Consider the following 27314-nt stretch of genomic DNA (forward strand, 5'->3'; position numbering starts at 1 on the left):
TTAATACAATTTATCCATTGGTGAGAAGCGTATTAAGCTAAGTTACTCGATGCGGTCATGAGAATTTCGAAAATACTTTTAATGCACATTATCTCGTATATTTGTCTTTAACCAAAGTTGTCGATTGATCGTTATTAGAACAGAGAGCAGATTTCAAATGAAAATAGTGTATGGTAAATAAAAACGAAGAGAGAATATAAAAGATGGAAAATAAAAAGGATGATTTTTGTAAAAAGTGGATTATATCGTAACAATTACGTTTTGTATTTATATCAAAGAAGATTTGCGTATAATGTTTGAATTATATTATTTGATCCGAAAGTAGAGTATATCAGGGCTTCAAAATTTATCAGAAATTTTTAAATCTCTTTATTTTTCGATAATATCCTGAAAGGATTTAATATTTGAGATAGGGCAGTAAATAAAAAAAACATTATTGATAAAATAAATTGTTCGAATTTTTTAATTTAGTTCACTGTCACAATTGACTGGTTTAGGAAGTCAATATGGTAAAAGTGCAGATAATAAAAATTGAGAAAATTAATATTTTGCAATGTATTGAACAAAAAAATCAGATTCTATTCGTTAAAAGGATCTACGAGTAGTAGAAGAATTATTTGGTTAATTTGTAATAGAAAGTTCGCGTTGTAGGATGTTACCAAGTACCAATACCACTCCAACTCTTGGAGTTTCAATTTCGTTGGCACGCAGTAATAGTCTCATGCATTTTGTTGAGACGTTACCTACCAATGGTTTAACCGTGCGTGTTCCATTAGTAGTATGAAAAATAGTACATGTAACGCTAACTCCAAATATATAATACTCGTTGTGTTATATTATTCCACTGTTGGAGCTTATCTTTCGAGGCTCCATGAATAAAACTTTATAGCTCTAGCTTTTCGCATACTTAGAAGTTATTCGCTTCTCCTAACTGTGCTATTATTTTATGGCTAACGGTCACCACCCTGAAAGAAGAAGAAGAAGAAGAAGAAAATTCTTCTTCGCGTTCTCTTCGTTTTCTCTTTCATTGAATATTTCGAGTATGAGTTATGTGCAATAACGTTTTGTGTCCCTTTTATTCTTCAGATGATGGATGCACGTTTATGTAAGTAACGTTAAACGCGCGTTATGAAACGATTAATAAAGATTTCAACTAGAGCACGTAGGAGGTCACAAAATGGATAAAGTAAAGGTAACGAGGAATATTCTTTTTGAATACACATTGGAATTTAGGTTCTCCTCGTAATAATCTTTTGGACAAAAATTCGAAAACCGAGAAGTTTCATGGCTGCTCGTTACTGCCTAGTTCGTACGTGGAAACCGTTAAAATTCATTGAAAGCTCGCAAAAAGGGGGATATAAAAAAAAATGAGAGAGATAGAGACAGACAGAGAGACAGAGAGAAAGAGAGAGAGCTTATGAAAATTTTCATTAGCAATATTTATGGTTTCCTTTTATTCTATTTCTTTTTCTAATTTCTTTTTTTAATTTCTTATCCTTATATTTATTTTTTGTTCTCTTTAGCGTTGAATTCTCGAATAGAAAGTGAAATGAACGATGGGAAAAGCCTAATACAACTTTTGGTCGTTTCGATGATACGTCGTCTCGTTCGTAAATGCGCTCTTCAATTTAAAAGCTTTTGTGTTGATATCTGTGACGGAGACCACAACAGGAAAAAGTTATTCAATTTGAAGCAGACGAAGAGAGAAAGAGGAAACTCTGACCAGTTTCAAAGTTGACGGACTTTTATATTTTTTTATCTCTCTTTCTCTCTCTTTCTTTTGATATCTCTCCATTTATCTCTATTTCAATCTCTATCAAATAACCGGTTTCTACTTTAAAAGGATTCGAAGTTATTTTATTATTATTATTATTATTATTATTATTATTATTATTATTATTATTATTATTATTATTGAAATTGAAGTATTATGTAAAGAGAGATAGTAGAATATATTTTTATCTTTTTTTTTATATTTCATTCGGTAAACTCTTTCCGATACCATTTCCACAGATTTTCTTTTATACAAGGTGATTCATTTAAGTATATCGTTTAAATTATTTATTAACTCTCTGTGTTGTTATATATAGAAAAGAAAAATATTTCCAATTAAACGTAATACACGATTAATAGAAGCACATAGTGTAAATATCAGTTTTGTACCTATTCTACTTTTTTTTATTGAGATATGAAGGTCACTGGATATGAACGTGGTTTTTCATTATGATAGATACAATTTGACCCTTCGATTAAAAAAGGGCGTTAAACGATGAGTAAAGATCTTTTATGGTTGTTGCGTTACGATTGCGTCACTCTTTCCATCTGCAAAGTCAAATTTTATAATTTATATAAATCTAACAAATGACCTTTAGATTTCTGCAAAAAATAGCAACGAATGAATATTATTACATCGTTTAACTCTTTCGATATCATACAACTTTTATTGGAAATACAATATTTTCTTCGTGTAAAAAATAGTGTACAAGTAATTGAGATAGCACACTTAATGAAAAATACCTTGTATATATTATATATATTTTTATTATTAATGTATTGTTATATGATATTTCATCATTATATTATTATTATTATTATTAATATTATTAAGTTAAATTATTATAATCGTTAAGTATCGTTGTAGGTAACTCGGAAAAGCTCAAAGGATTTATTTTTCAATGGTCACACTCTTTCCCTTAAAATAAATATTCTGGCTTCTTTTTTAATTTGATGTTTAACAGAACTTTGAACGAACGAAATCCAATTACTGAGCTTTCAATACCAAAAATATCGAATAATCAAATTGAATAACCATGGTATAATACCAATTCAACAAACAAAACAATTATTACTTTCGAAAATCGATCTCACGTAGCACTAAAATAATACAGTAGTTTTGTTTTTGTTTTCAACAACAACAACAACAACAGCAACAACAACAAAAACAACAATTAACCAAACTTCGTATTTGTTCTTTGAATCGTTACATAAAACTGATTTCAAGGATTTCGTTTATATTTAATAATAACAATATTAATGATAATAATAATTCATTAGAATTAAGTATGTAACGGTGTTATGCGAGCGTACGTGCGTGCTTGAATAACTTCGTACGTGCATACATAAAGAACAAGCATGAGGGAACGAATCTATTCTCGAGGAAGTTAACTCAACTTGCATTGTAGTTAAATAATGAGGGTTTGTCAGCGAATTTACGTGCTTAAATTTAATCCAAATGGAAGATCAAAATGGAAAATCAAGATTTGCATTGTTTAAATATCGATTATAATATCGGATTTTACGAAGTGTGATATAAATCAATTTATTTTCATTTTAATAATGATAATAACTAATAAAGAGAGAGTTACGAAAAGCAGAACACCTGATGAATATCTCTTTAAATATAAAGATTTAAAGATATGAATTATGGATACATCAAAATTTGAATGATTTAAAAGGACGTACATAATATCATCAGAAGTACTTTTATATGATCAGACATTTTTAAGTAACAAACAGGGGTACTTTTATATTGTTAAATATTTTAAAATATGATAGTACGAACAAGGGTATCCAGGGGTACATAATTCTTTTGAAATAAAATTTACGTCAATTTTATGAGTTAAATATGTAGTCCTAAAATATGTTTACGAATGTCTTATACATGTTATTATATAAGAATTCGTAAATATTGTATTACAAGAAAATATTGATTGATTTAAATTGACAGTAAGTGTACGAATACTTTTGTGATTCACTGTATATTATAGATGTATATAAAATATATATATTTAAATACATCCATAACTGTTTTTTTTTATAATAAAGTATCATTCATAGGTAACTAGAAATTCTTTGACTTGCGGTTATTTCAATACTGGAAAAATAAAAATCAAATGATCCAACCATAGTATCCATTTCTATCTATAATATCCATTTCTGATTACCTTTTCCACTTTTTCTTGAATTCGGATCAGGAATAAAGGGTAAAAGTTAAATCGATTGACTCGTAATATCAAAACGAATAAAAACGAAGAATTGTGGATTAAAAAAGGATACGGTAAAAAAAAAAGAAAGAAAGAAAGAGAAAGAGAGAGAGAGAGAGAGAGAGACAGGCAGACAAATAGACAGAAAAAGAAATACGTTATTTCAGATGACAATATGATACATAGTACTCAGAGATAAGAAATTTCTATCTTCTTATCGTACACGTATAGACATATACCTCCTACGTATCTATGAAATATTTTATCTCGTTCTCTCATTCTATTTATTATTACGTTAACATCACGAGCTTTTATAAGAACAATAAAGAACGATAATAACTCAAGATGAAAAATAATTTTTCATGATTTTGTAATCATTTTCCTTTTTGATAAGAAAGAAAACAAGATAAAAGATTTAAAAAAAAATAAAAAGACGATTAATAAACAAGAAGGAAGGAAGGAAGAAGAAGAAGAAGAAAACGTATAAAACGGAGAGAACAAGGTCGGAGTAATATTCGTGTCTTTGAACAAAAAAAATACGAGCATACAGGTTGATTTTATAATCCATAAGCTTTGAAACTACGGTTTAAGGTTCTCTCTATCTCTCTCTCTCTCTCTCTTTCCTTCTCTTTCACGTACGATATATCGTGAAAATTACCACTACGTTCTAGGTCTCACCCTTTCTTATACTCGTGATCCCATCCAAAACCCATCCCTCCCAAACCTGTTCACTCTACTATCCTAAATTTACTGCCGTTTTCTCTACTCGCGAACTTCTAACGCCATTATCGGCCAATTTCGCTAAGATTTCCTAATTAAACATCGTGATTCTAAGATATTGGATCGTAAATCTCGTTAACGAGCATTTTAAATAAAACTTGTAGTTCTAAACTTACTCTCTCTCTCTCTCTCTCTCTCTCTTTTTTTCTATTTTAGAGAATTCGTAAAACTTGTAGGATAAATTTTGTATTATCTTGAAACATTTCCGTTTAATTTTTTATTTTTATTTTTATTTTTAAACATTTCTCTCGACATTATCGTTTATTTATATAGAAATGAAACTTTTGTAGCGAAGGTAAGTCGTGGATGAAATGAAATATGGAAGTTTAAACGCAAGCGTTACGGAAGGTGTAAAGAAAAAACAAAAAAGTAAAGGGGTGTGTACTGAGATAAGGTGAGAGAAAGTAAAATAGAACATATGCTGTAAGCTTTTTGTTTTTTTTTTTTTTCTGCGGAAAAAAGTGATGGAAAGAGTGTGAGAAAGAAAATGAATGAAATAGAGAAGGGGTTCTCAAACTTTTTCTATTTTCTATATCATATTAATAAAAATTAATCTATATTTTTTGTCTATCTTTGTGATATATTTTATAATATTTAATATCGTGTAATAATCACACAATCAGTTTTTGTTCTTTTAAATCTGTTTTTATTGTTGTTTCATCGTATCGTAATTGACGAAAAAGAGAAAAAAGCAGAGTAGGAATATTTTTAAAGGATTGGAATGGAAAAAAGAAATAGAGAGAAATATATATATATGTAGAAAGAGAGAGAGAGAGAGAGAGAGAGAGAGAGAATGGTAAAGAAACAATCTAAACAGAATAGGAAGAAATGCAACAGTATTCGGAACATTTCTTTATTTAAATTTACCCTTGGAAAGAATGCAAAGAAGAATTTTCTTCTTATTCTATGGTAAATCTTGTTTTTCATACTACTCGAGAGTCAAGAAAATATTTTTCTCCATATTCTTCCCAAGGGCGTCTAGTTTTTTCTCATAGCAGGAAAACAACCTTTAGAAGTTATCTTCATCTTATTACGATGCTCTTCTTATCATATTGTTCGCTCGGTAAAAGTAGTTACGTCTCTCGTCTAAGCTTTTATCACCATAAGAGACACTTAAGCTTCCGTGTTTTTTTTTTTGAAAATAATTATACGATATATTATTAGTAAAAGGAAAGCAATATAATATAATATTTTATCGACGTATATTTGTTTTTCTTTTTCTTTTTTAGAAAAACATTGTCAATAATTATCTTGTATTTTTATCTAAAGTGATTAACGCTTAAAATAAAATATTATAAATATATATACACGTAGGTGTATTAGTATAATTATTGATATTTCACGAGATTGTTTTGAAAATATTATGTAATATTATATATTATTATATTTAAATAAATATAATATTGTATTAGACAAAGTAAAAGTATGATTTACATTTTGATAGATGATATTATTTGCAAAACAATGTTAAATTATTAAATGAAAATAATTATGAATGATTGACGTTACTCGTACTCTCACATATATATGTTACAAAATAGAATTATTGCGTTGAATAACAGTGAGATTACTATGAGTATTTATAATTTAAAATGTAATTACAAGATTATAGCTTTAGAAATAGAAACTAGCGGAGTGCGAAATAGGTGAGATAATGAAACTATACATATATGTATATACTATATACATATTTATATTCCATATAAAAAGAATAAGTGATATAAAATTATTTTCTTCTATTTTTCTACAATTTTTATATCAAATAATCAAATCGCTTAACGCGTACGTATTATGTATACACACATGTATGTATATTGTATGTACAATTTATAGCATTGCAATCTCTGATATTTTTTTGAAAAGTTTCTGTAAATATTTTTTATACTAAGAATGAATAGATTTTAATGACTCTTATATTAAATTAAAGTACACCCTTTTTCCTACGTGTAAAATACCTTATCGAGTTATAAATCGATTTGCAAAGGTTCAGGCTATATTTTCTAGACATTAGTTAGACAGATATTCATAGAGATTTTCACGGAAATCTGTATCTTTTGTTCTCTATCGTATCGGAAGTTAATCAGGTTTAGAAAGAAATGTTTTTTACCTGTATGGGTTTTTTTGGGGGGAGGGGAGAGGTTGCGTCAGGGTTGTGTGTGCCTGTCTCTAGAATATATTCTTTTCAACGTTGTTTAAATAGCATTTTGATATTCTCTATAGAATATCAAAGTATTATGTTCGATGCTTAGGAAAAATTGTAAAAATTCTTCTGTTTCCGACTTCATTGGAATGCTCTTTGCATTAATGAGAATGCCGAGGAATTACTAGCAATGACTGATTTCCGGCTTTGACGGTAACATATATATCTTTCTACATTTCTGTTTTTTCGTCTCTTACTTCTTTAGTAGCGAGAAGGGATCACTTTGCATTCGATATTCGGTAAACATAAAAAGAAAAAGGAAGGGAAAGATAAGAAGAAGGAAAGTGTTACTAAGAAGGTATAGAGTATACTTTCTGGCTTTACCTCGAAAGCTTTTGACGTTACGAAAGGTTTACGTGATCTCTTAGCGTAGGGGGATGCAACTAAAAGTTGCAGTGAAATCGTTCTTATCATACATCTCGAATTTATGTACTTGTGTGCATGTATTATAGATGCAAAAGCCTACGTACATAAGTATATACATCTATGATCACAAATTATCTACTTAAAAGTCGCGAAAGAAAAAGATTAAACATATTACGAAACCAAAAAGTTTTGGATTATGACATTAATAAGGAAAAAACCGAGTTTACAGGGGATACCGATGTTTTTTTTTAATTTTACATAGTCTTAGGAATTTATCAGGATCATATATTGTACAAGCAGTAATACCCTGTTGCATGGAGACTTAGGTAAAATGTAAATCGTAAAATATATTTCAAAGAATTTGTCGCCATTTCTATCATATTAGATATTTATCTGACGAAATAAATGAAAGTATTATTTATTTATTTAAGAAATGTACTTTGTTTATTATGTATCTACCACGAGAATGGTTTAACAATATGAAACCTTGTTTTTGCTTAATTTGCTTATGTTTCTTAAATGTACTTTTATTTTTCCATCATGCAATCATTATTGTTATACGATAACTTTTCGTTATATTATTACATAATCTAATTACGAAGAAAGTGATATATACGATTGATGGGAAAGAAAAGGTATAATATTTTTTAAAACAATACAAATCTTTGAAATTAAAGTCAAACACGCAGTGACCTGTTTGCTAGAAATCGTTTCTAACGATACAAAATTTCAACGAGTGTACCATCGAATTAATTATTCACATGAGAAAATCTTTCTCAGTCGACTTCCTACATGGTAAAACACTTCTCGCTTGACATTTACATTCGAATTTCTCGCTTGACACTTAACGTTAATACTTCTAACTTAACGCTTCCATTGAAATATCCCATACGAAATTCGCGTTAAACTTGTAACGTTTGATGCTTATTCTCGCCATTGAAACAATCTTTGAACAGTAATTAATGTTTGTAAATATACTCTACTAACTAGTAGATCCTGCGTTAAGATTTAAACGCAACGTATGCATGTATATTATTCGATATAAATTTTCTCTAAACGAGTAAACGATTTGTTTATGAAGAAACAACAATGAAATAGAGAGAGAGAGAGAGAGAGAGAGAAAGAGAATATTCTATACATTATAATTATTAAAACAATATATTATAACGCTATATATTGTAAATTGTAATGAATATTTGTAAAATAAAGTTTATCGCATTTATTAAATTTCCATGTTTAAATTCAAACTAAAACGTATTTTACAACCAACTGGTAGAAATAATCCTCCTCCGTTTAGAATTTTAAACGACAACGAGACTCGTTTCTAATGAAATTGCACGGTCAAAATTTAAAAGTATAATATCTTATTTTATTATTAAGAGGTAATCTCCGAAATTAGGATGAAGTCTATCTACACGAACCTAATCCGACTTTGTATTTAGTTGGAACGTACCTATATATACATAATATACATATACGTACAATACATTAAGCTAATAGAAAAAAAGGGCAACTATAAGTATAGGCTAGTTCACTGACTTCAAGGAAGAGAAGAGAAAAAAAAAAAGAAAAGAAAAGAAAAGTTAAAAAAAAAAAAAATGTAAAAAGAAGAAGAGAAAAAGAAAAGGAGAAAAAGAAAAAAAAGAAAAGTTTCTTTGAAAGCTGCCAAGCCGACGAGGTCTGTTTCGTGATGCATAGTAGCCCGAGGGTTGCAGGAAACTCGAGTTAATGGAACCTGTCATATTCCATACGTGCTTTAATGCAGTATGCTAGCTAGAAGGGTGGTGTACGTATGGGTTGAAGGCCTTCGCAAAAGAGAGAGAGAGAGAGGGGGGTGGGAATCGTTGAGAAGAGAGGGTTAAGAGTAAAAAGAGAAAGGGGGGAGAAAGGAGTAGAGTGGTTTCGTGGCTGGAAGAAGCCACGGACGCGTGCGACCTATGCGATGGATGTGGAATGCACCTACATCTTTATATGTCTTTACTACTATTACTACTACTACTACTATTGCTACCTGAAAAACGTATCATCTACCTGTGTATGTGTGTATTATAGCTTTGCGAATGGGATAAACTCTAGGGAGACGAGAGCGAGCTCAAGTATGTCAATGGAAAGAAATAAATCTAGTGAACATCCAGCATTTATCTTTTCCTCGAGAATAGAAAAGGGATAGGATGGATGATAGTCAGACGAAATGAGTTTTTTTTTTTTTTGTATTTTTTTGTATCAGTAACAATTAAGTTTTTTTATTTTTATAATGATTAAATGATATGGAAGAAGAGAAGGAAAAGAAGAGGACGCGTTTTAAATAATACTGAAAGTATGGAATTTTGTTGTATTTTGTGTATAAATATTTTAATAGATTGTATATTATCTATGATATTCTATTATTATTCGTTAAGCGGAAATATATTTCTATTTATCAAGAATTTTTAGGATAAGATAAATCATTGAAATTATTATATTTCGTTGATTGTTTTGATTTTCTCTACAATTTGTTAGTAAATAGTTAAAAAAATAAAAACAAAATGTAACAAGTATATTACGTTTAATTTGAATTGGGCCATGATTATTCTACCATAACACGATAGACATGATATACGATATTTCATTGAATTGAAATCATTTACAATTTTTTAATGATACTATTATAGAATGAAGATTATGTGTGTGGAAGGAAATAAATTTATGATATTTAATTTTCATCGTTTCTTATGAATATTTTAACGAACACGATCTCGTTTAGAAAAAAAAAAAAAAGAAAAAACCTTCTCGGTAAAGGATCGAGGTAAAGATGATTGGATTTCATCGTGTCATCCTTGTATTTATATTCATCGACCGGAAAACATTGATGTCAAGTATTCGTGAGATTTTTCCTTAACAGATAGTATATTCGCGGTTTTTCTATATCGTCTGTAGAGAGTTTCTTTGATGTATAATATATCTATTAATCGATCGTTTAAAAGCTCTAGGCAGTGGAAGCTTATACAAATGAGATATACATTACGAAACTCGAGCTTTCCTTTGGTCAAACGCTAATTTCTCTTTATAACTACTTACTCATATACATATATATGTAATATAAACATATAATAATATATATATTTAAAATAACTATTATGCTTGATACATAGAACGCTTGATTTATAAAAAAAAAACATTTCTAAGTATAAAGATATAATATTTTTTTCATTAATAATAAATTAATATATTATATTGAGATTAATTAAATTAATGAATCCAATGTAATTTTTATTTGAAATACTATGGGTATCTTTCTACATTCATATGAAACGAATGGTATATATTATTATTGACATTAATTGAAAGAACTGTATCAAAAAAAAGAAAAAATAGAAAAAGAATATTCTTCACTGCAATTGACACACGACGTGAGTTTTTTTTTTATAGTTTATAATATCAGTCAGCTTTTGAAATGACTATACCGTTCAATCCGAAGCATAGGATTTTGGACTTTGAAAGCAACATTGAAACTTTGATGTTTCCTGTGCCTAGGATATTGAACAATTTCATTGATACGTGCCGAGTGTAAAAGAGTGCAAAAGAAAAAGAAAAAGAAAAAGAAAAAAAAAAGAAAAAGAGACAGAAAGAGAAAGAGAAAGAGAGAGAGAGAGAGAAAGATATATAAAAGTAGAGGAGATCAGATCGAAGGAAAAGATCGATAGATCGTTTTACAATACACGCACCTGTGGTTGACGTGCTGGAAACTGTCGATATTATGATAGATTTGCCAAAGGATTTGGCAAATCCTCAGTGAAATCAAGGGGATAGAAAAGGGTGGAATAGGGAGGAAAAAAATAATCGACGTTTCATGTTACTTCGTGTTCTCTCTTTCTTCTTTTTTTTTTCTCCTCCCCCGCAGATATTCTTCTCTCTTCCTCTTTTTCCCGAGTAGATTTTTTTTTTATTTTTTTTTTTATATCTCTCAAAGCAACCATGAAACTGAGCAACTTGGTGCATAATTTGCATAGAAATGTTATCATCGAAAAAACCTTTGAATGAGAAAATCAATCGCAGTTCTACGTTACCTGCCATTTCGAACTTTGATTATCGACTAAAATGTTTGGATATAGGTCACACCAATCTGTTCTTTTTTTTTTATTTTATCGCTATTTAATAATTGTGTAATATAACCTTATTATAAATAATAATATAAATAAACGTTATTATAAACTCCATGTGTTATGTATGACTTCGAGCCGGTTATGTTTGTAGACATGTAGGCTTATCTATTGTTCATTTATAGCATCGATTTCAGTCATCTTACAGCTCTTTCAAAGTACATTTCATTGATGACAAAGTCTCTTTGAACATTTTTTTCTACGCCATTTAATATGGATAACCAAAAAAAAACATTTGCGGCATGTTATGTTTCATTGTATTAAAAAAGATAGTAGTGTAAAGGATATTGCAGACAAGATATACACTGTTTATAGATGTGGTACTACGATTATTAGAATATAATGATGTTTCCTGAGAGATGGAAGAAGATAATAGAGTAAAACGGTTCATATATAACACAGTAAATCAATCTTAAACAATAAATATCGTTTATTGAATTCCCATAAATAAAAAGGAAGGAACTAATGGGACGACCTAATATAAGTAGAGTGCATTAGTGCATTAAAATAATTGTTAATTATGCAATGCAAGTGTCTATTATTGTCTAAAAGCTCGGAATATATGATCTATGTACCGACCCCTTCGAAATCCACCGTTGAACTGGGTCATTGTCCTCTATGAAATTTCTTTTATTGAATATTGTTTATATAACTTTCTGATAGTTGCGCATGTGTATCAAGGGAATAATGTATCTAATTAATAAGATTTAAGATTATAACCTTCTCATTTTAGTATTTTTATCTATTTTTTGTAATTATTTTAATGGTCCTGCGCAGTGACGAGTTCGAGGGTAAAATTTGTCTGTAATACAAGTATAAAGTACATTAGATTATTAAAATAATTATTAATTAATCGAAGGAAACGTGTATTGTTGTTTAAAACTACGTAGTATATGATCTATGAACCGTCCTCTTCGAAATTTACCTTCTGACTGGCACTTTCTCCTCTACGAAATTTCTTTTATTAAATGTTGTTTATATGACTTTCCGAACGTTGCGCATGTGTATAAAGGGAATAAAATTCCTAATAAATAGAATTTCCTTATTTGGAAAGTCATATAAACAATATTTAATAAAAGTACTTTCATAGAGGCCAATGACCCAGTTCAACGGTGGATTTCGAAGGGGAAGATACACGGATCGTATATTCCGAGCTTTTAAACAACAATAGACACTAGTATCGATTATTTAACAATTATTTTAATGCACTATACTCTTATATTATATATATCTTATATATTTCAAATTATATTAACAATATAACAATAATATATATATATATTAAAACATAGTTCGTAAAAAATCAAGCCAGCTTATTATATTTCGAGCATGGTTTTAAATCTAATTTGTGCGTACTTCAAAAGCAAACATTAGTTTGAAGTATTGCTGAATTATTGCATCTTGTCATGGAATTACTCTATTTAACGGACTTGTATTTATCCTATTAAGTACTTTCTCGCTTTCCGTCTAACTATTTTATCCCTTTATCGTTTCTAACAAAGGATATAATCCTGGTAATAGGAAATATTGAATTCCACGTATAGTCCTATTTAAACATCTCCAGAAACACAACAGGAACGTTCCCAAAACTAATAACTAGCTTTTTGAAATGATAATTATTATAAATATACAATAGGAGTAAAACAACCTAATCTAATTTCTCCCCATCAGAAAAATATGTTTAATTATATGTTTAATATATTTTTAATTATATGGAAAATGGACTTTCTCGAATATTAATATTTTTTGTGTGCACTTCCTGTTAAAATGTTTTCTTGCAAATCCAATAATGATAATATAAAATATATGACCTACCTACTTTTTAATATATTTTCCTTTCCTAGATAGTATTCTGAATTTTTAGACGTTGCAAATTCGTATTTTTGATACTGGAAAAGTAGAGGATTTATAAATCATATATATTATATTTCATTATCTTGATTAAACTCGTTATTAAGCGTACAGATTTGAAAACATTTTGTATGTAACTGCCAGGTATGTTGAGAATATTTTCGTTTAAAATAAAATTCTGCAATATATGATGCTCACGGGGCCGAGGAATGTTACCCATCCAGCATTCCCATCCAACGTTATGTAGTAGTTTGTCAAGAAGGATTGCTGTTTTTTGTCTTCATATGAGACACAACCCTCCAACATCCCTATTAAATGTCAATGGTTGTTTGAAGAGTAAACTTCATACTGATGGAACCTCCTTTAAGGTCATATCTACTGATATCCTTCATTTATTATATCTGCCATCTAATGTTATTCGCGTTGGATAACATATTATTTGGATTTCCTCGAATGATTATCATTATCCGATTGTGAATTACGATAAATAAATTCATCAAGATAGTTGCAAAGAAATATGAAAATATTGGAAAAATTCTGTTACGATTAATTATCGAAAAAAGAAATAGTAAAAATGTAGTAATTGTTCTTGTAATTCTTTTTTTATGGGAAATTGAAAAAGCATTAAAAACAGAGCAAAAGATTTATTTTATATTTTTTGGTATAAAGAAAAAGCAAATATAGAAGAGGAAACATGATGGACCGTTGTTAACCGACTAAACAAGTAAGTAACTTTCTCATATCAATCTAACAAAAATTTGACACTGTTAATTAATTAAAATTGAAATATTACATAACGAACAAAAGAAGATAAATTAATATATGATCTTAAAGTCACGTGTAATCATATATAAATATAAAAAATTAAGATAAATCGATTTTTTCCACCTCATTTCTTTACCTTTTATTACTTTTCTCTCACGTATAAGGTAAAGAATCGTTTTAGGTGCTCGGCGAACGATAATTTTTGTCATTTGTACGAACGACCGCATTTATCTTTTCTCGACAGAGTAAATAACAAAGAAAAAAATAGGATAAAAGCAAAAAACCATTAATAAGAGTCAAAAGGGGGCAACAAGTGAAATGAACGTAACGAATATCCAGCAATACAGTTTATTATTACCGGTGATATTATTTTTCTACAAAAAAAAAAAAAAAAAAAAAAAAAAAAAAAGAAAAAAAAGAAAGAAAAAAAATATTTGACCAGAAAAAGTAATTTCTACATTTATAGTTAAAAAAAGGTTTTAAAATTTTTGAGTGATATTAAACGTTATACATGACGCGTTCTATATGTGAACATATATATACGTGAATAAAATAGGAGACAGGCTTGGATATCGATTAAACTTTGCCACAAAACTTCCGGCCACATTTTTCCTTTTTTTTTTTTTTTAAGGCGATCAAGAAGTAGGCTAACTGAACCGCGATTTATCGGGTGGAAAAACCAGACAAAACTCTGTACACGCTTGTTCGTTCGCTCGGAAAGTTACTTCAAAACGGATTATTCCCTATATAATAGTGTATAAAGTGAATTTTTAACAATAAGTCAACGAAAAGAATAATAGCTTTCGATTATATTATACAATAACTTCAAATTCATTAATCAGTTATTCGTAAAAACCTTCGTTGAATTATTTCTTCCTCGATTTTTCTTTTTTTCCTCATTTAAACTTATACCTCTACTATATCTACATTTAACTTAACTAAAACATTTACCTTCATTATTCCCATTAGTAACCGAAATTTCTATGTGTCCCCGTATGTGTGTTTACAGTATTCATTTATAATCTATCAAATGAAGATATTAAGTCAAGTTAGGTTAGTATCGGTGGGGTTAAAAATACCATCGAGTATTATTAGGTTTTACTGTTTGCACAGTGTATGATCTTAATGGACGGAGCCCTTTACAAATATGTGCTGGAGTTTACTAAAAAAATCAATTTTGACAAGAAGCCCTTGTTTTTTGTTTACCTAGTATAGCGTATTATATTCTATATGTATTGTATATAAATATTAAATGATTTTTATTGTTTTTGAACACCCTATATTACATTACAGACTAGAAAAAGATAGCACAACACGTAGCAACGTGGATTCACGTAACACCATATTCCCCTCTCTCCCACCTCCCCCACATAGGAAGGCTTTTAATTAAAGAACGAATTCGATTGGAATCGTCTAGCGAAGCATGACAACGATCTGTACTTTCTATGCCTTCTCTACGTTCCCTTCTATCTTTCCAACCAAACACCCCCACCCCCCTCCCCCCACAAACTATACATACAAGACTTCTACATCCCTCAACCAGTCACTTTTTTCGGTATCGAGAACGTAGTTCCATTTTTACGTCGTTCTTTTGATGGACGATGCGCGAACTCGCGTGCTCACTCGACCAGGTCAAATCGTCGAGAATGGATTTTAATTTAATTCTTCTCTATCACTCTCGAAAACCCACCCCTCCAATCCCACCCTCTACCTAATTTTCTCTGAACGTAACTAAATCTCATTCTCTTCCTCATCCTACCTTACTTTCAATCTATGTCTTTTTATCTTTCACTCTATCCATCTATCTAATTATCTATTTATCTATTTATCTATCTACAATGGCGGATTTAAGTGACCGCTTAGGGCCCCGAAAGAGTCTCCAAGTCTTAAAATGTCTTTTCGTTATAGGTTTCACGAATGTTTTTTAAGTTGTTTTTCTTTTTTAAATGAATTTATTTATATAATGTCTTGCGGCATATGAATTTTTAGATTACATTTCCTTGTTTGTTTGTTTGTTAATAATTTAATGGGAGTTTTATTGAAACTTTTGTGTTGTTTCTTTTTTTAACTCGAGTTTATTTTTACCATCAGGGGGCCCCTGACTTGACTTGATTCGCTACTGTCTATCTATCTATCTATCTATCTATCTATCTATCTATCTATCTATTTAACTGTAACTTTCTTCGTCATTCTACAAAGACACGCTTCGACTGTCTATCATATGACCCTGAACAAATACGATTAACGCTGTACCTCTCCTCTTTCTCTCTGTCACGGCCATTATATCTACCTATAGGGACACCTAGGAGGATTTTTCTTTTTCTTTTGTCATTTTTATAATATCATAGGACTCTGTGACGATAAAGAAGAAGAAAAATTGATCAATGTCTTTTACCGTTGTTACAAGACGTATCTTATATTTTGTATGTTTTTTTAATAAACTGATAAAGTTAAGCATTCATAAGGTAAAATCGGTATCAATGATATTCTATTATATTATAGGTATACCACTTTTTCATTTATGCATGATAATGAATTGAATGAATATGGCAATTAGAGTATCGTTGAAATTTAATGACATCGCCTCTTGCGAATTATTGAATAATTAAATTAATTTGAATAATGGCGATACGATCAATTTTAATACATACGTCACCGCGTATGATTTATTAATTTCGAATTTCAAAATGTTAATTCACGTTTGAGATTTCTACTGTCACGTCGTTCTCTGGGTAAGTTTTTTTATTTTTATTTTTAACTTTTTTCTCTTTCTCGATTACGTTTTCAATATTTTCCTTGTCGATGGTTTCTTCTATTAATCATTCATAATTATTTATCTTTTTTATTATTTTACAATTAATTTAAATGAAACTTACCGTCATTTCTGCGCACGAATGGTCTATGAATGTTAACTCGGACTCCTCGCCGGCCAACAGCACGCTTACAGTTTTCTCACCGGACTCGTCATCTGCAAATTCAAAAAAAAAAATATTTATATTATATAGATGTTATAGTCACGCGAGGACGAAAGGACAAGGACATATTGTCGAGTTAAGACCACGTAAACACTCTTGGGATGTATAAAAGATATGGTAAGATATGATTTCGTTTCTGTTCATAAATCACAAATTATATTACCGTTCGTATATATTGAAAATATTTGGAAATTTTTTATAATATAAATAACAATCATTTTTATTTTATTTTTTTTTTCTAATCGTCGATAATATATCATTTTGTTTCAATTCATTTTTTATTATACACTGTATTTATGTATTTTAAAATAAAATAGATACAGTAATATTAATATTATATACGATCATTGAATATCAGTTAATTATCATCATCATTATTCGACACACACATGTTAATAGAAAAACGAACGAGAAGTAAAAAAAGAAATATCACAAAATTTTATAATAATATAAATTAAAATTTAAATAAACAACACACACACAAGAATTATAGAGAGCCCTTGTTGCTTTATCCTAAATACCCCACCTACACACTGCTTGTCATCTAATAAGAAAATTTGTCTCGACAATTTAATATAATTACTCGAGAACTATTTTATCATTTGTTTGACAAATTTGTAAAGAAAATTTTCTAATTGTAAGATTGAAAAAAAAAATAGAAAGAAAATCTTGTAAATATTATTACTCACCGATAGAAGTATCGTAAGCGTGTAAATACTCCGACGTCATAAATTGAGATACGAGGGAACTTTTTCCAACTGCCGGTGCACCCAACATCAAAACTCGATAAGATGCAGGATCCTGGGATGCACTACTCTCGCGTGAACTTGCAAGTGAGCCCGCTGCCGAATTTCGTGCCGAGCCAGGATACGAAGCCGTCAAATGTTCGGTGCTGTATTCGAAGAAGAAGAAAAAAAAAAAAGTAAAACAAAAATGAGGACGACGATAATTTTCATTATTTTTTTTTAAGATAAATAGATAAAAATGTTATCCTTATTTCTTTTTTTTTTTTTTTTTTTCGTTATATTATACATTATTGTCTTTATNAAAAAAAAAAAAGTAAAACAAAAATGAGGACGACGATAATTTTTTTGACGTTCTAATAACATCTAAACGAGATATCTGGACCATTATGTTTTTTTATTATTATTTATTTTTTTTCGTTATATTATACATTATTGTCTTTATAATTCAGAGTTTATGCACACCGCTAAATACTGCGCACAAGTATATATGTATATGCTACATGATATACGTAAATACTATAAATAATATCGTGCGTGTAAAAAGATAATTAAAATAAGTGTGTATTATATCTCTCTCACATTGTAAAGTATTTATCAGTAGATAAAAATATTTCGTCCAGTGGTCATAAAGAAATAAATGAAAAAAAGACGTATGTATATATCTCGTAGATAATAATTTAATATGAATTTAATAATAATAATAATAATAATGAAAATAATAATAATAATAATAATAATAATAATAATAATAATAATAATAATAATAATAATAAGCAGAAGAAGAAGAAGAAGAAGAAAAAGAAAAATAAGAAGAAGAAGAAGAAAAAGAAGAAGAGTAATAGTAATTACTGAAAAATGAGGGACGAGCGTACCTATAAGCAACCGGTTTGGAATCTCGTAAAATCTCCCTGAAACAGAAGGCGCGAGAATCTCTACGTGTTATGCAGAAAAGCAAGAATTGTATGGGATAATTAATTAGTTTTAAGAAAACACAGACAAGGACAGAGAGAGAGAGAGAAAGAGTGAGAGAGAAAGAGAGAAAGAGAGAAAGAGAAAATGGAATAAAAGTAGAAAAAGAAATAAGAAAAATAAGAAAGGAGGAAAGAAGAAAAAAGGAAAAAGAGAAAATAAACATAACAAGATATCAAAAGTGAGAAAAAATCGATTGTAGCGAGAAAACCGTGTAAGTATGCGTATCTATGTGTGTAATGTATATGTTTATTTGTGTTCGTGTGCCCCTTGTGATTTCTTCGAGACTCATTAGTAAATTGAGCGTCGTGTGTGTTTGACACACATGACGTATTGTCGACGGGATTAGTGTTTTCAAAGAAATTTCAAGGGGGAATGATTCAAAGAAATGAAAGTAATGATTGCAACAAAAGTCGATTAAAGTACTGGATAAAGACGTCCATTTTTGTCAATAAAATGGTTTCTATATTGAAAGACGAATTGAATTGATGTTTCTCTCGTTTAAACGAAAAATGCGATATGAATACAAGAACGTGTGTGTACGTGCCACGTGTATATATATGTATATGTGCGTGTATATGTATATATAAAAGGTGTGCGCAATATCTGAATTGCTTTATTTGTTTCATATTAAACGTTGAAGCAAATTGCGCATAATTAATATCGTCGAAGAAGATAAAACAATATTTCCTTCTTCGTGCGAATATTCGTATTAGCGTGCTCCTAGAAAACTAATCCAATTAATCGTATAGAAACTACGCGTATCATGCAATTTGTCGTTCACTTTCTATTACACCTACGCATATACTCTAGTCGCGTAGTGACTCTACTTATAAACATGCATTGTACATCATACGTAAGCAATCTATTCACGCTTCAATTTTCTCTCCTTCTCTCTCACCGTTTCTTTCAACCATTCGTTTTCTCTCTCGACTCGTATTTTACACGAGCAAACATTTGTTTAAGTATGTATTCGTATTCTACATGCGCAGTTATATAATAAACAAATATACATATATACGTACGTATAAATTCCGTGTACAAATTCGTCGATTATTTATCATATATGAGCTTGTTTAAAATTGATATACACATATGTTACGCGTTTAACTTATATACACGAATAATATATATATATTTATAAATACAGTGTCGAATAAAATGATTAGCTCGAATTAAATTTTTCTATAACATACTTTGTTGTAAATCTTTAAAAAGAAAAATAAGAAAACGTACAATTTTCTATTTAATTTTTTTGTTTAGTAAATATATATTTTTCGAGTCTTTTTATCGACGCACAATTAAACAAATTAAACGGGTTTTACTAAAAAAAAACTATTTTCTTATTGAACCTTTATTTAATTCGTGTAACTTAATATATATTTGAATTTTTAACCAGAGAGATATAATTGAGAAAATAATTAAACGATATCATAGTTTTTTTTTCTACAAATTTGTAGAATGCGTTAGAAGAAAATCGATTCTGTTCAAATACTTTTATTTATTGTTAGTACTGTATATATATATATACTATGTACTGATACGTACGTATCAATAGTGTATAAATATATCTGTGTATTTGCTTAACAAACAACAAATTGTACCATTACGTGTAAATGAAATTTTCGATGTACGATTTTTACTCGTGATCTGTGCAATTTGGTTAATCGTTTATTGGTTAAAACATCAGGACAATGACGATATTGATTTTAACAATAAAATCGGTGCTATGTGACAATTCTATAGTTCGAAGTTTACTTTAGAAGCTCTGATTGTGTTTAGATAAAATTATATGCATAACAGGATAAAAATATTTATATACGTCATTAATGACAATTAACAAAATTATATTAAATCTATTAAACTATTGATTATATATGATTAACGTGAATTTCGATTACCTTATTTCGTTGAAACTTCCTATAAAATGTTAAAGTTTTGATAACGAATAGGGATAGTATAGGAATGTTTGTTGATTGTTTAACGACTAGACCGTAAACAGGATCGGATATCGGAAGAAAATCAAATTTCTAAACATCAACTCACTATTGTTTGTGTCTACTTCCAACTCAGGCACTCGAAAATTATATTCAAAGTTTCAAACTAAACTATTCTCTACATTTAATATTTGTTTAGTTAAAACATTTGTGTTTACATTTATATATAATATCACTTTGTTAATTAATAAAAATTATTTGAAGGATGATGATACATTGATTATTTTTACATAGTATGACAAAATGATGCTTTTCCACATCCGAAAATATAGATTTTAATAAAACTTTGCAAATATTGAAAGTACATTCTCGCTTATGCAAAGAACAATTATGTTCCTTTTTTATATCGAAAAAATATAGATACCCCTTTAATCTTTGTTAATCGGTTTTTCGATATAACTAGTCAACCGTAAAGGACAAAAATTCTTTGAATGTGTTGAAATTGCATCATATTTGAAAAACCTATTAAACTGCGAACGAAAAATATTGAAAAAAAAAATGCGTACTTGCTAATAACAAATATGCTATATGCATATATGTATAATGTATATGAAAATAACATGGGCCATGTATATATATTAACGTCGAAGTCGGAAATCAGTCATTGCTAGTAATTCCTCGGCATTGTTATCAATGCTTTTTACAGAGTTTTTCCTAGGCATCGAACATAATACTTTGATATCCTATAGAATATCAAATTATTATTTAAACAACGTTGAAAACATTCTCGGGACAGGCACACACAGCCACACGCAACCCCCAAAACAACCCATACAGGTAAAAAACATTTCTTTCTAAACCTGTGTTTAACTTCCGATACGATAGAGAACAAAAGATACAGATTTCCGTGGAAAAAGAGAGTACTTTAATTTAATTTTAAAGTAATTTAAATCTATTCACTTCTAGTATAAAAAATATTTACCAAAACTTTTCAAAGAATTTGCAAAGTTGTACAATTTACAGCATTGCAATCTTTGATATTTCTTTGAAACAATATTATTCTCAAACATAATTTTAGCCTCGATTAAACCCACGTTGCCGATGAAGGATTTAACAAATAAGAAAATATAATTTATATATATTGTACTTCGTTGAGAAAATACTCAATCGATGCGCAATAAAAAAAGGACGAGAAGTAGTTATTGTCGAAACGATGGGAAGACAATGTTGATGCATGGTGGCCATGCTCTAGGGTCCAACGCGTGTGTCTACGTCACCACAACTCCACACGTAGATTCATGCGTTCGATCTAGAGAAACGAGCCAAAAATAGATAGGCCACCAGTCTAAAGTATCTTGTCCCTTTGATGCATCTCAGCAGCGTCAGCCAGGAACATTCGTAAAATGTGTTCCAACTCGAAGTTCTAAGTCCTCAATTGTGCTCGTTTCATCTTTCATTTCATCGATCTTGAATGGTATATAACTACCTAAGCTCATGATTTTTATCCTGATCGATCGTATATACCTATCAATGTCTATCGTTGGTTCCAGTCGATTGTAACATTCTTTTTCTTTCTTTCTTTCTTTCTTTTTTTCTTTTTATCGTAAGCTTATACAATCTATATGTTATCGTTAAAGCTTTAAATCCGTTAATTCGTGAAACAATTATACTGACCAATGAACAATACGAAAGAAGGTAGCATTACATTCTTCAGTTAGATAATATATGAATTAATAAGAGACGATTAATTAAGATATAAAATTGATATTTGATACGTAGATTAAATCCAATTGAATTATACAATTACCATAATATTGGTTTGGAAAATACAGAAAAATATAAGAAATGTAGACTTTAAAATCTGATCGAATTACGATCTATTAGATTCTCTCGTGAATTCATATAAGTATAACCTCGTTATTTTCTAATACTAATTAGTTTTAAATACATAATAAAATTCTTTTCGTATACTTTTTATTCCCAAATAACGCCTAGCCGTTTCATAAATTAACCGAATTATAAACTTTAATGGTATACAATAGACAATATAAAAAACTTAAGTTTCCCTTAGATATATATATGATAAAAAGTTTGTAGTTATGATCATATTGTAAAGAAAGGAAATGGATAATGAGTTTTCCAGGGAGTATATTCAGTCACACTACTAAACTCGTTGACGTTATACGAGCATGCGATGGAACGTGGAAAAGAAGAAGAAATAACGAGAGAATTTCGTATGGTGAATTTGGAAAGGTTGGAAACGTTTCAAAAAAAAAAAAAAGAAAAAAAAAAAGAAGAATATACAATTGCTCACAATTAGATGCACCAAGGAGTGTATAAAGGTAAAAAAAAAAAAAGAAAAAACTCACCTGGAGTTGCTCGATGCGACGCTATTGTTGGAACGGGATCTTCGACTTTTTAAGGAATCCCCTCTATTCACCACACCTTTCCCGGTAATACTGAAATGCCTCAGCCTGTAATATTCTTCTTCAACTCCTGTGTTCGGCATACTGGCCACCCTCGACCTTTGCTGCGGAAGACACAAGTAATTTGGCCGACCGGACGATCGGCTACCTGGAGTTTTCACCGACTGCGAACGACTGTGATGTGGACTTCCATATCTGTGAGGGTGGATTTAAAAGAGAAAGGTATCGAGACCAATAGGGGGTAGATGAGGTAAACGGTTTTAGATAGGCAATGGGGATGATAGAGAGGAACAAAAAAAAAACAAGGAAATTGGTTTTTAAAACGAAGTACCAAGATTTAAGCTTAATATTTGATTTTATCTGTTTTTTTTTCTTTTATTTTTTTTTACTCCCCCCAATTCCCTTTATTATTATTTTTTTTTTATATTATTTGACACCTAATCTTAACGAGAAGCTTTATTATTATGTCGTTGCAAATTTTTTCAACATTTATTCATAATATAACTTCTTTCTACTCGCAGTACTGCATTTTATATATATATATATATATAATAATCATTTTGGCTTAAAAGGAAAAGAAAATTAAAATTCAATAAAAGATATTTGAAAAAAAAAGAAAAAGAAAATACTACGTTTATTAAACCCGTACAATATGACGATTAAATCTAATCGAATTTGTTTAGTTACATCAAGTAATCGTCAATATTTCATTTTCATTATCGAAACGTTCGTTTAATTAAAGAATACAAAATGTTTAAAAAATAAAAATTGGAAGTAGTAAAGCAACGGAGGGGGTGAACAAAGGGGTAAATGTGTATATTATCAAAGGAAATAATGGAAGGAAAAGAAGAAGAAAAAACATAGAAGAAAGAGAGAGAGAGAGAGAGAGAGAGAGAGAAAAATAAGAGGACGAACCTCATTTCGAAGTCGTGAATCTCCTGTAGGGTGAGGGTGTTCGCAACATCAAGCAATTGTCTCATATTTTCTTCTCTTCTTCTCGCATCCGCGTCCGGATGTAAAAGAATTGTAGCAGCTGGTGCATCCAACGAAAGGGACGGTTGTTGGACTACAATGGTTGCCTGAGTTGGTCTATTTTTTCCACCGGCGCTCCCTCCTTTTATTTCGTTTCGATCGTTTTGCATCGATATTTCAAAAAGATCAGCAAAAGAAAAAAGTTTTTCGTTAGAAATTTGTATCTATATATTTGTATAATAAGTGTGTGTTCATATATATATATATATATATACAGTATAACAAAATATTAGGTTTAGCAATTAATTCACAGTATTTTAATATTAAATTTATTGCATCAAAATTTCGTCAAACAATTCGACAATGTTTTTTTTTAATAATTGATCAAAGTGTCATAGAGAAAATAATGAAAATTATTTCGATGAATAACGCGAATTATTTTATAAATAAATATTAAATGTTGTTTTTATAAAAGTTATCTCGTGAATTCGTTGCTATATCTAATAGTATATATATATATATATATATATATGTATATATATATATTAAATATATTTACTGTATGTACACATATAATATGCGTGTCGCATGTGAAAATAAAAAGCTGTTTTCTCGTCGTAAAAAAGATTCGCCGGTATTATTAGAGATTTTTCTCCCCTTGTTTTCTTCCCTTATAACTTTTCTTTTCTTTTCTTTTCTTTTCTTTACTTTTCTTTACTTTTTTTATTTCTAGTTATCCTTCTCTCTTTTATTCGCATACTACCCGTAAGCAGCTCTTTCAAACGAAAGTTACGAGAATGGTGGACGATAAGAAAGAAAGAAAGAGAAAGAGAGAGATAGAGAGAGAGAGAAAGAAAAAGAGAGAACTATTTGGATTTTCACGAGGTAGAATGAATCGTGGCGGAAGTCATTTTATCTCGCGTTTTTCTCACGTTACCGGAGAATCCTCTTCTGCGAGAGATAGGAAGCAAAGAATCGTGTACTTCTAGCGGAACTGCCAAGCGCGAAATTCGAGAATCCCTTAGTCGTCGAATGGCAGATTCGAATGAATTTGTCCTTATATCGTTCAACATCTAACTCGTATTATTTAATTTTTTCGTGTTTTCTTTTTTTTTTTTTTTTTTTTTTTTAATAAAATTCCAACGAATATATATATACGTATACGTATATGCATATTATATTTAAAATTATCATATATTATTATATGTATATAAAAAAAAAAACGTAAAAAAGAAAATATTATTTAGTATATAATTTGTAAGAGATAGATTCGAAATAATATATTTTGAAAATTATTATGCATTAAAATGAATTGATATCGTTCGAGTATATTACCGATAGGAAATAAAAAAATTCATTTCTAAAATACAACTACGTTTATAAACGTTCTTTTATAGAAAAATAGTTGAAATTTATTTAGAAAAATATTTATATATCCGTATATTTGAAATTAGTTAGAAGGATACTTTGGAATGTATTTGTATTATAGAATATACGCACAAGAATATGGTGTATCTAATGTATTAATAATGTAAAAACCCAACATTCGATACGAAGTACAATTTGAAATCATTTTTTTTTTTCGTGAATTATATATGACATTTCATTTTCCTTATTTCCTAATTCGGCTTTTTTGTATTTTTCTTTTTTGTTTTCGTTTTTCTCTTGTTTCGCGTGACGACAATTCCGCCGTAACGTGTTGCGCATGGTGACATAAAAATTCTTATTAGAGTACATATTTTTGAAATTGTTCTCGAGAATATTTTTCGCGCGACGAAAAAAGAACAAAAATATTTGAATAGGGAATAAAAAAAATAAGTTGGTCAAATCTGTTCCAGTTTGTTTTTTTTTTTTTTTGTGGGAGGGACAAAAAATTGTTATACTTGTGAATCTTTTAACTTGTCCTTTTTGTACGAAACACGATTTTAAATTAGGCCAAATTATACGTAATGCTACATGCTCTTTCAATCATCTAAAATTCAATAATTATAATTTAAAGAATTTTATATAAAACAAAGTACCTTTATATCTATCGTTGAATACTTGGTTACGTTACATTTTATTTATTATTATGATTATTTTTAATATTAAATGTATTGAAATCAAGTTTCCCTTCATAATTCATCATTGCATTTTTACAGATGTTTTTCAAAATTGAATAGTTGAATACAATCGTTTAATAATAATAATAATAAAAAAATAATATTTCGATGTTTTGTTAGGTTATTTGCATAACTTGGTCTAATTGTCAATGAGCAAGTACTTTAATTGTAACAAAAAAAAATAAAACAAGGAAATAAAAAAGAAAAATGATGATAAACGATATATTCTCGAGAAAATTGATTATTGGGAGATCGTTCTCGTGATTTTTTTTCGTCAATCAGATTATTATTTCGAATTCCGAGAACTTTCTCCGCTTAAATAAGATATCGATTGACATTTATTAGCACGTCGTTTAGTACTATCGCTAAAGACGAAGCGTGTCGTGTGTGTTCTTATGTGTGTATTTAGTATGAAGAAGAAGAAGAAGAAGAAGAAGAAGAAGAAACTCTTGCAAGCATATTTTTATTTAATATTTTCTTTTTCTTTTTTTTCAATTTTTTTTTTTTTACGATCAACAGTAGCGTAGCTATAAATATATATAGGTATATATATATATATGTATATGACGACGACGGGCTTCTCGAGACGAAAATTGAATGTTACGTTTCTTTTTCACATAACGTATAAAACTACACAAGCGAAAAGCTATGAAATAAGAAAAAAAAAAAAGAAAAAAAAAATGAGAAAAAAATGATATCATTCAAGTATCTCATATGTCGTATATACGTATACGTAGAATACACATATATGCAATATGCTTCTAAAACACAAAGGGAGCACGAGAATGAACGCATGGAAAATAATAAAATGTACAAACAAATAAAAGAATAAAAAATATAGCTGCTCTCTCGATACTTTAGTCAAGCTAATTCGGAAAATATGTAAAAGACAAAATTCGTCTTAAAAACCATCATTATCATCTAGCTACGTTCCTGATTTGTTTTTCACATTAAAAAGAAAAACACAAAAACACCAAAAGGCAGTGAGCGATAGTGCCGTTTTATTACTTTTTTTTTTTTTTTTTGGTGAAACACACTTTTCGTGATTAATAAATATAAATGGATTACATTCAAGATACGCGCTGCTAACGAAGACAACAACA

General features: G+C 29.2%; 1 protein-coding gene across 11 annotated transcripts in view; it reads right to left on the reverse strand.

Annotated features, from left to right (window-relative positions):
• LOC106786409 (flocculation protein FLO11-like) overlaps nucleotides 1-27314 on the reverse strand; it is a 128976-nt gene that overhangs the window by 11605 nt on the left and 90057 nt on the right. For 9 of the 11 annotated variants that reach the window (XM_014747767.1, XM_014747769.1, XM_014747766.1 and 6 more), the window contains 5 exons: nucleotides 24053-24251; nucleotides 23081-23332; nucleotides 18678-18713; nucleotides 17749-17951; nucleotides 16961-17052 (listed from right to left, as the gene is read on the reverse strand). In XM_014747767.1, the coding sequence (XP_014603253.1) occupies nucleotides 16961-17052; nucleotides 17749-17951; nucleotides 18678-18713; nucleotides 23081-23332; nucleotides 24053-24251 (782 nt within the window). The remainder of the gene's footprint in view (nucleotides 1-16960; nucleotides 17053-17748; nucleotides 17952-18677; nucleotides 18714-23080; nucleotides 23333-24052; nucleotides 24252-27314) is intronic. The other 2 variants (XM_014747774.1, XM_014747772.1) reach the window with 1 other exon arrangement.

This window comes from Polistes canadensis, unplaced genomic scaffold (assembly GCF_001313835.1).
Source record: "Polistes canadensis isolate GaletaPanama2010 unplaced genomic scaffold, ASM131383v1 scaffold_73, whole genome shotgun sequence".
Classification (NCBI taxonomy): domain Eukaryota; kingdom Metazoa; phylum Arthropoda; class Insecta; order Hymenoptera; family Vespidae; genus Polistes; species Polistes canadensis.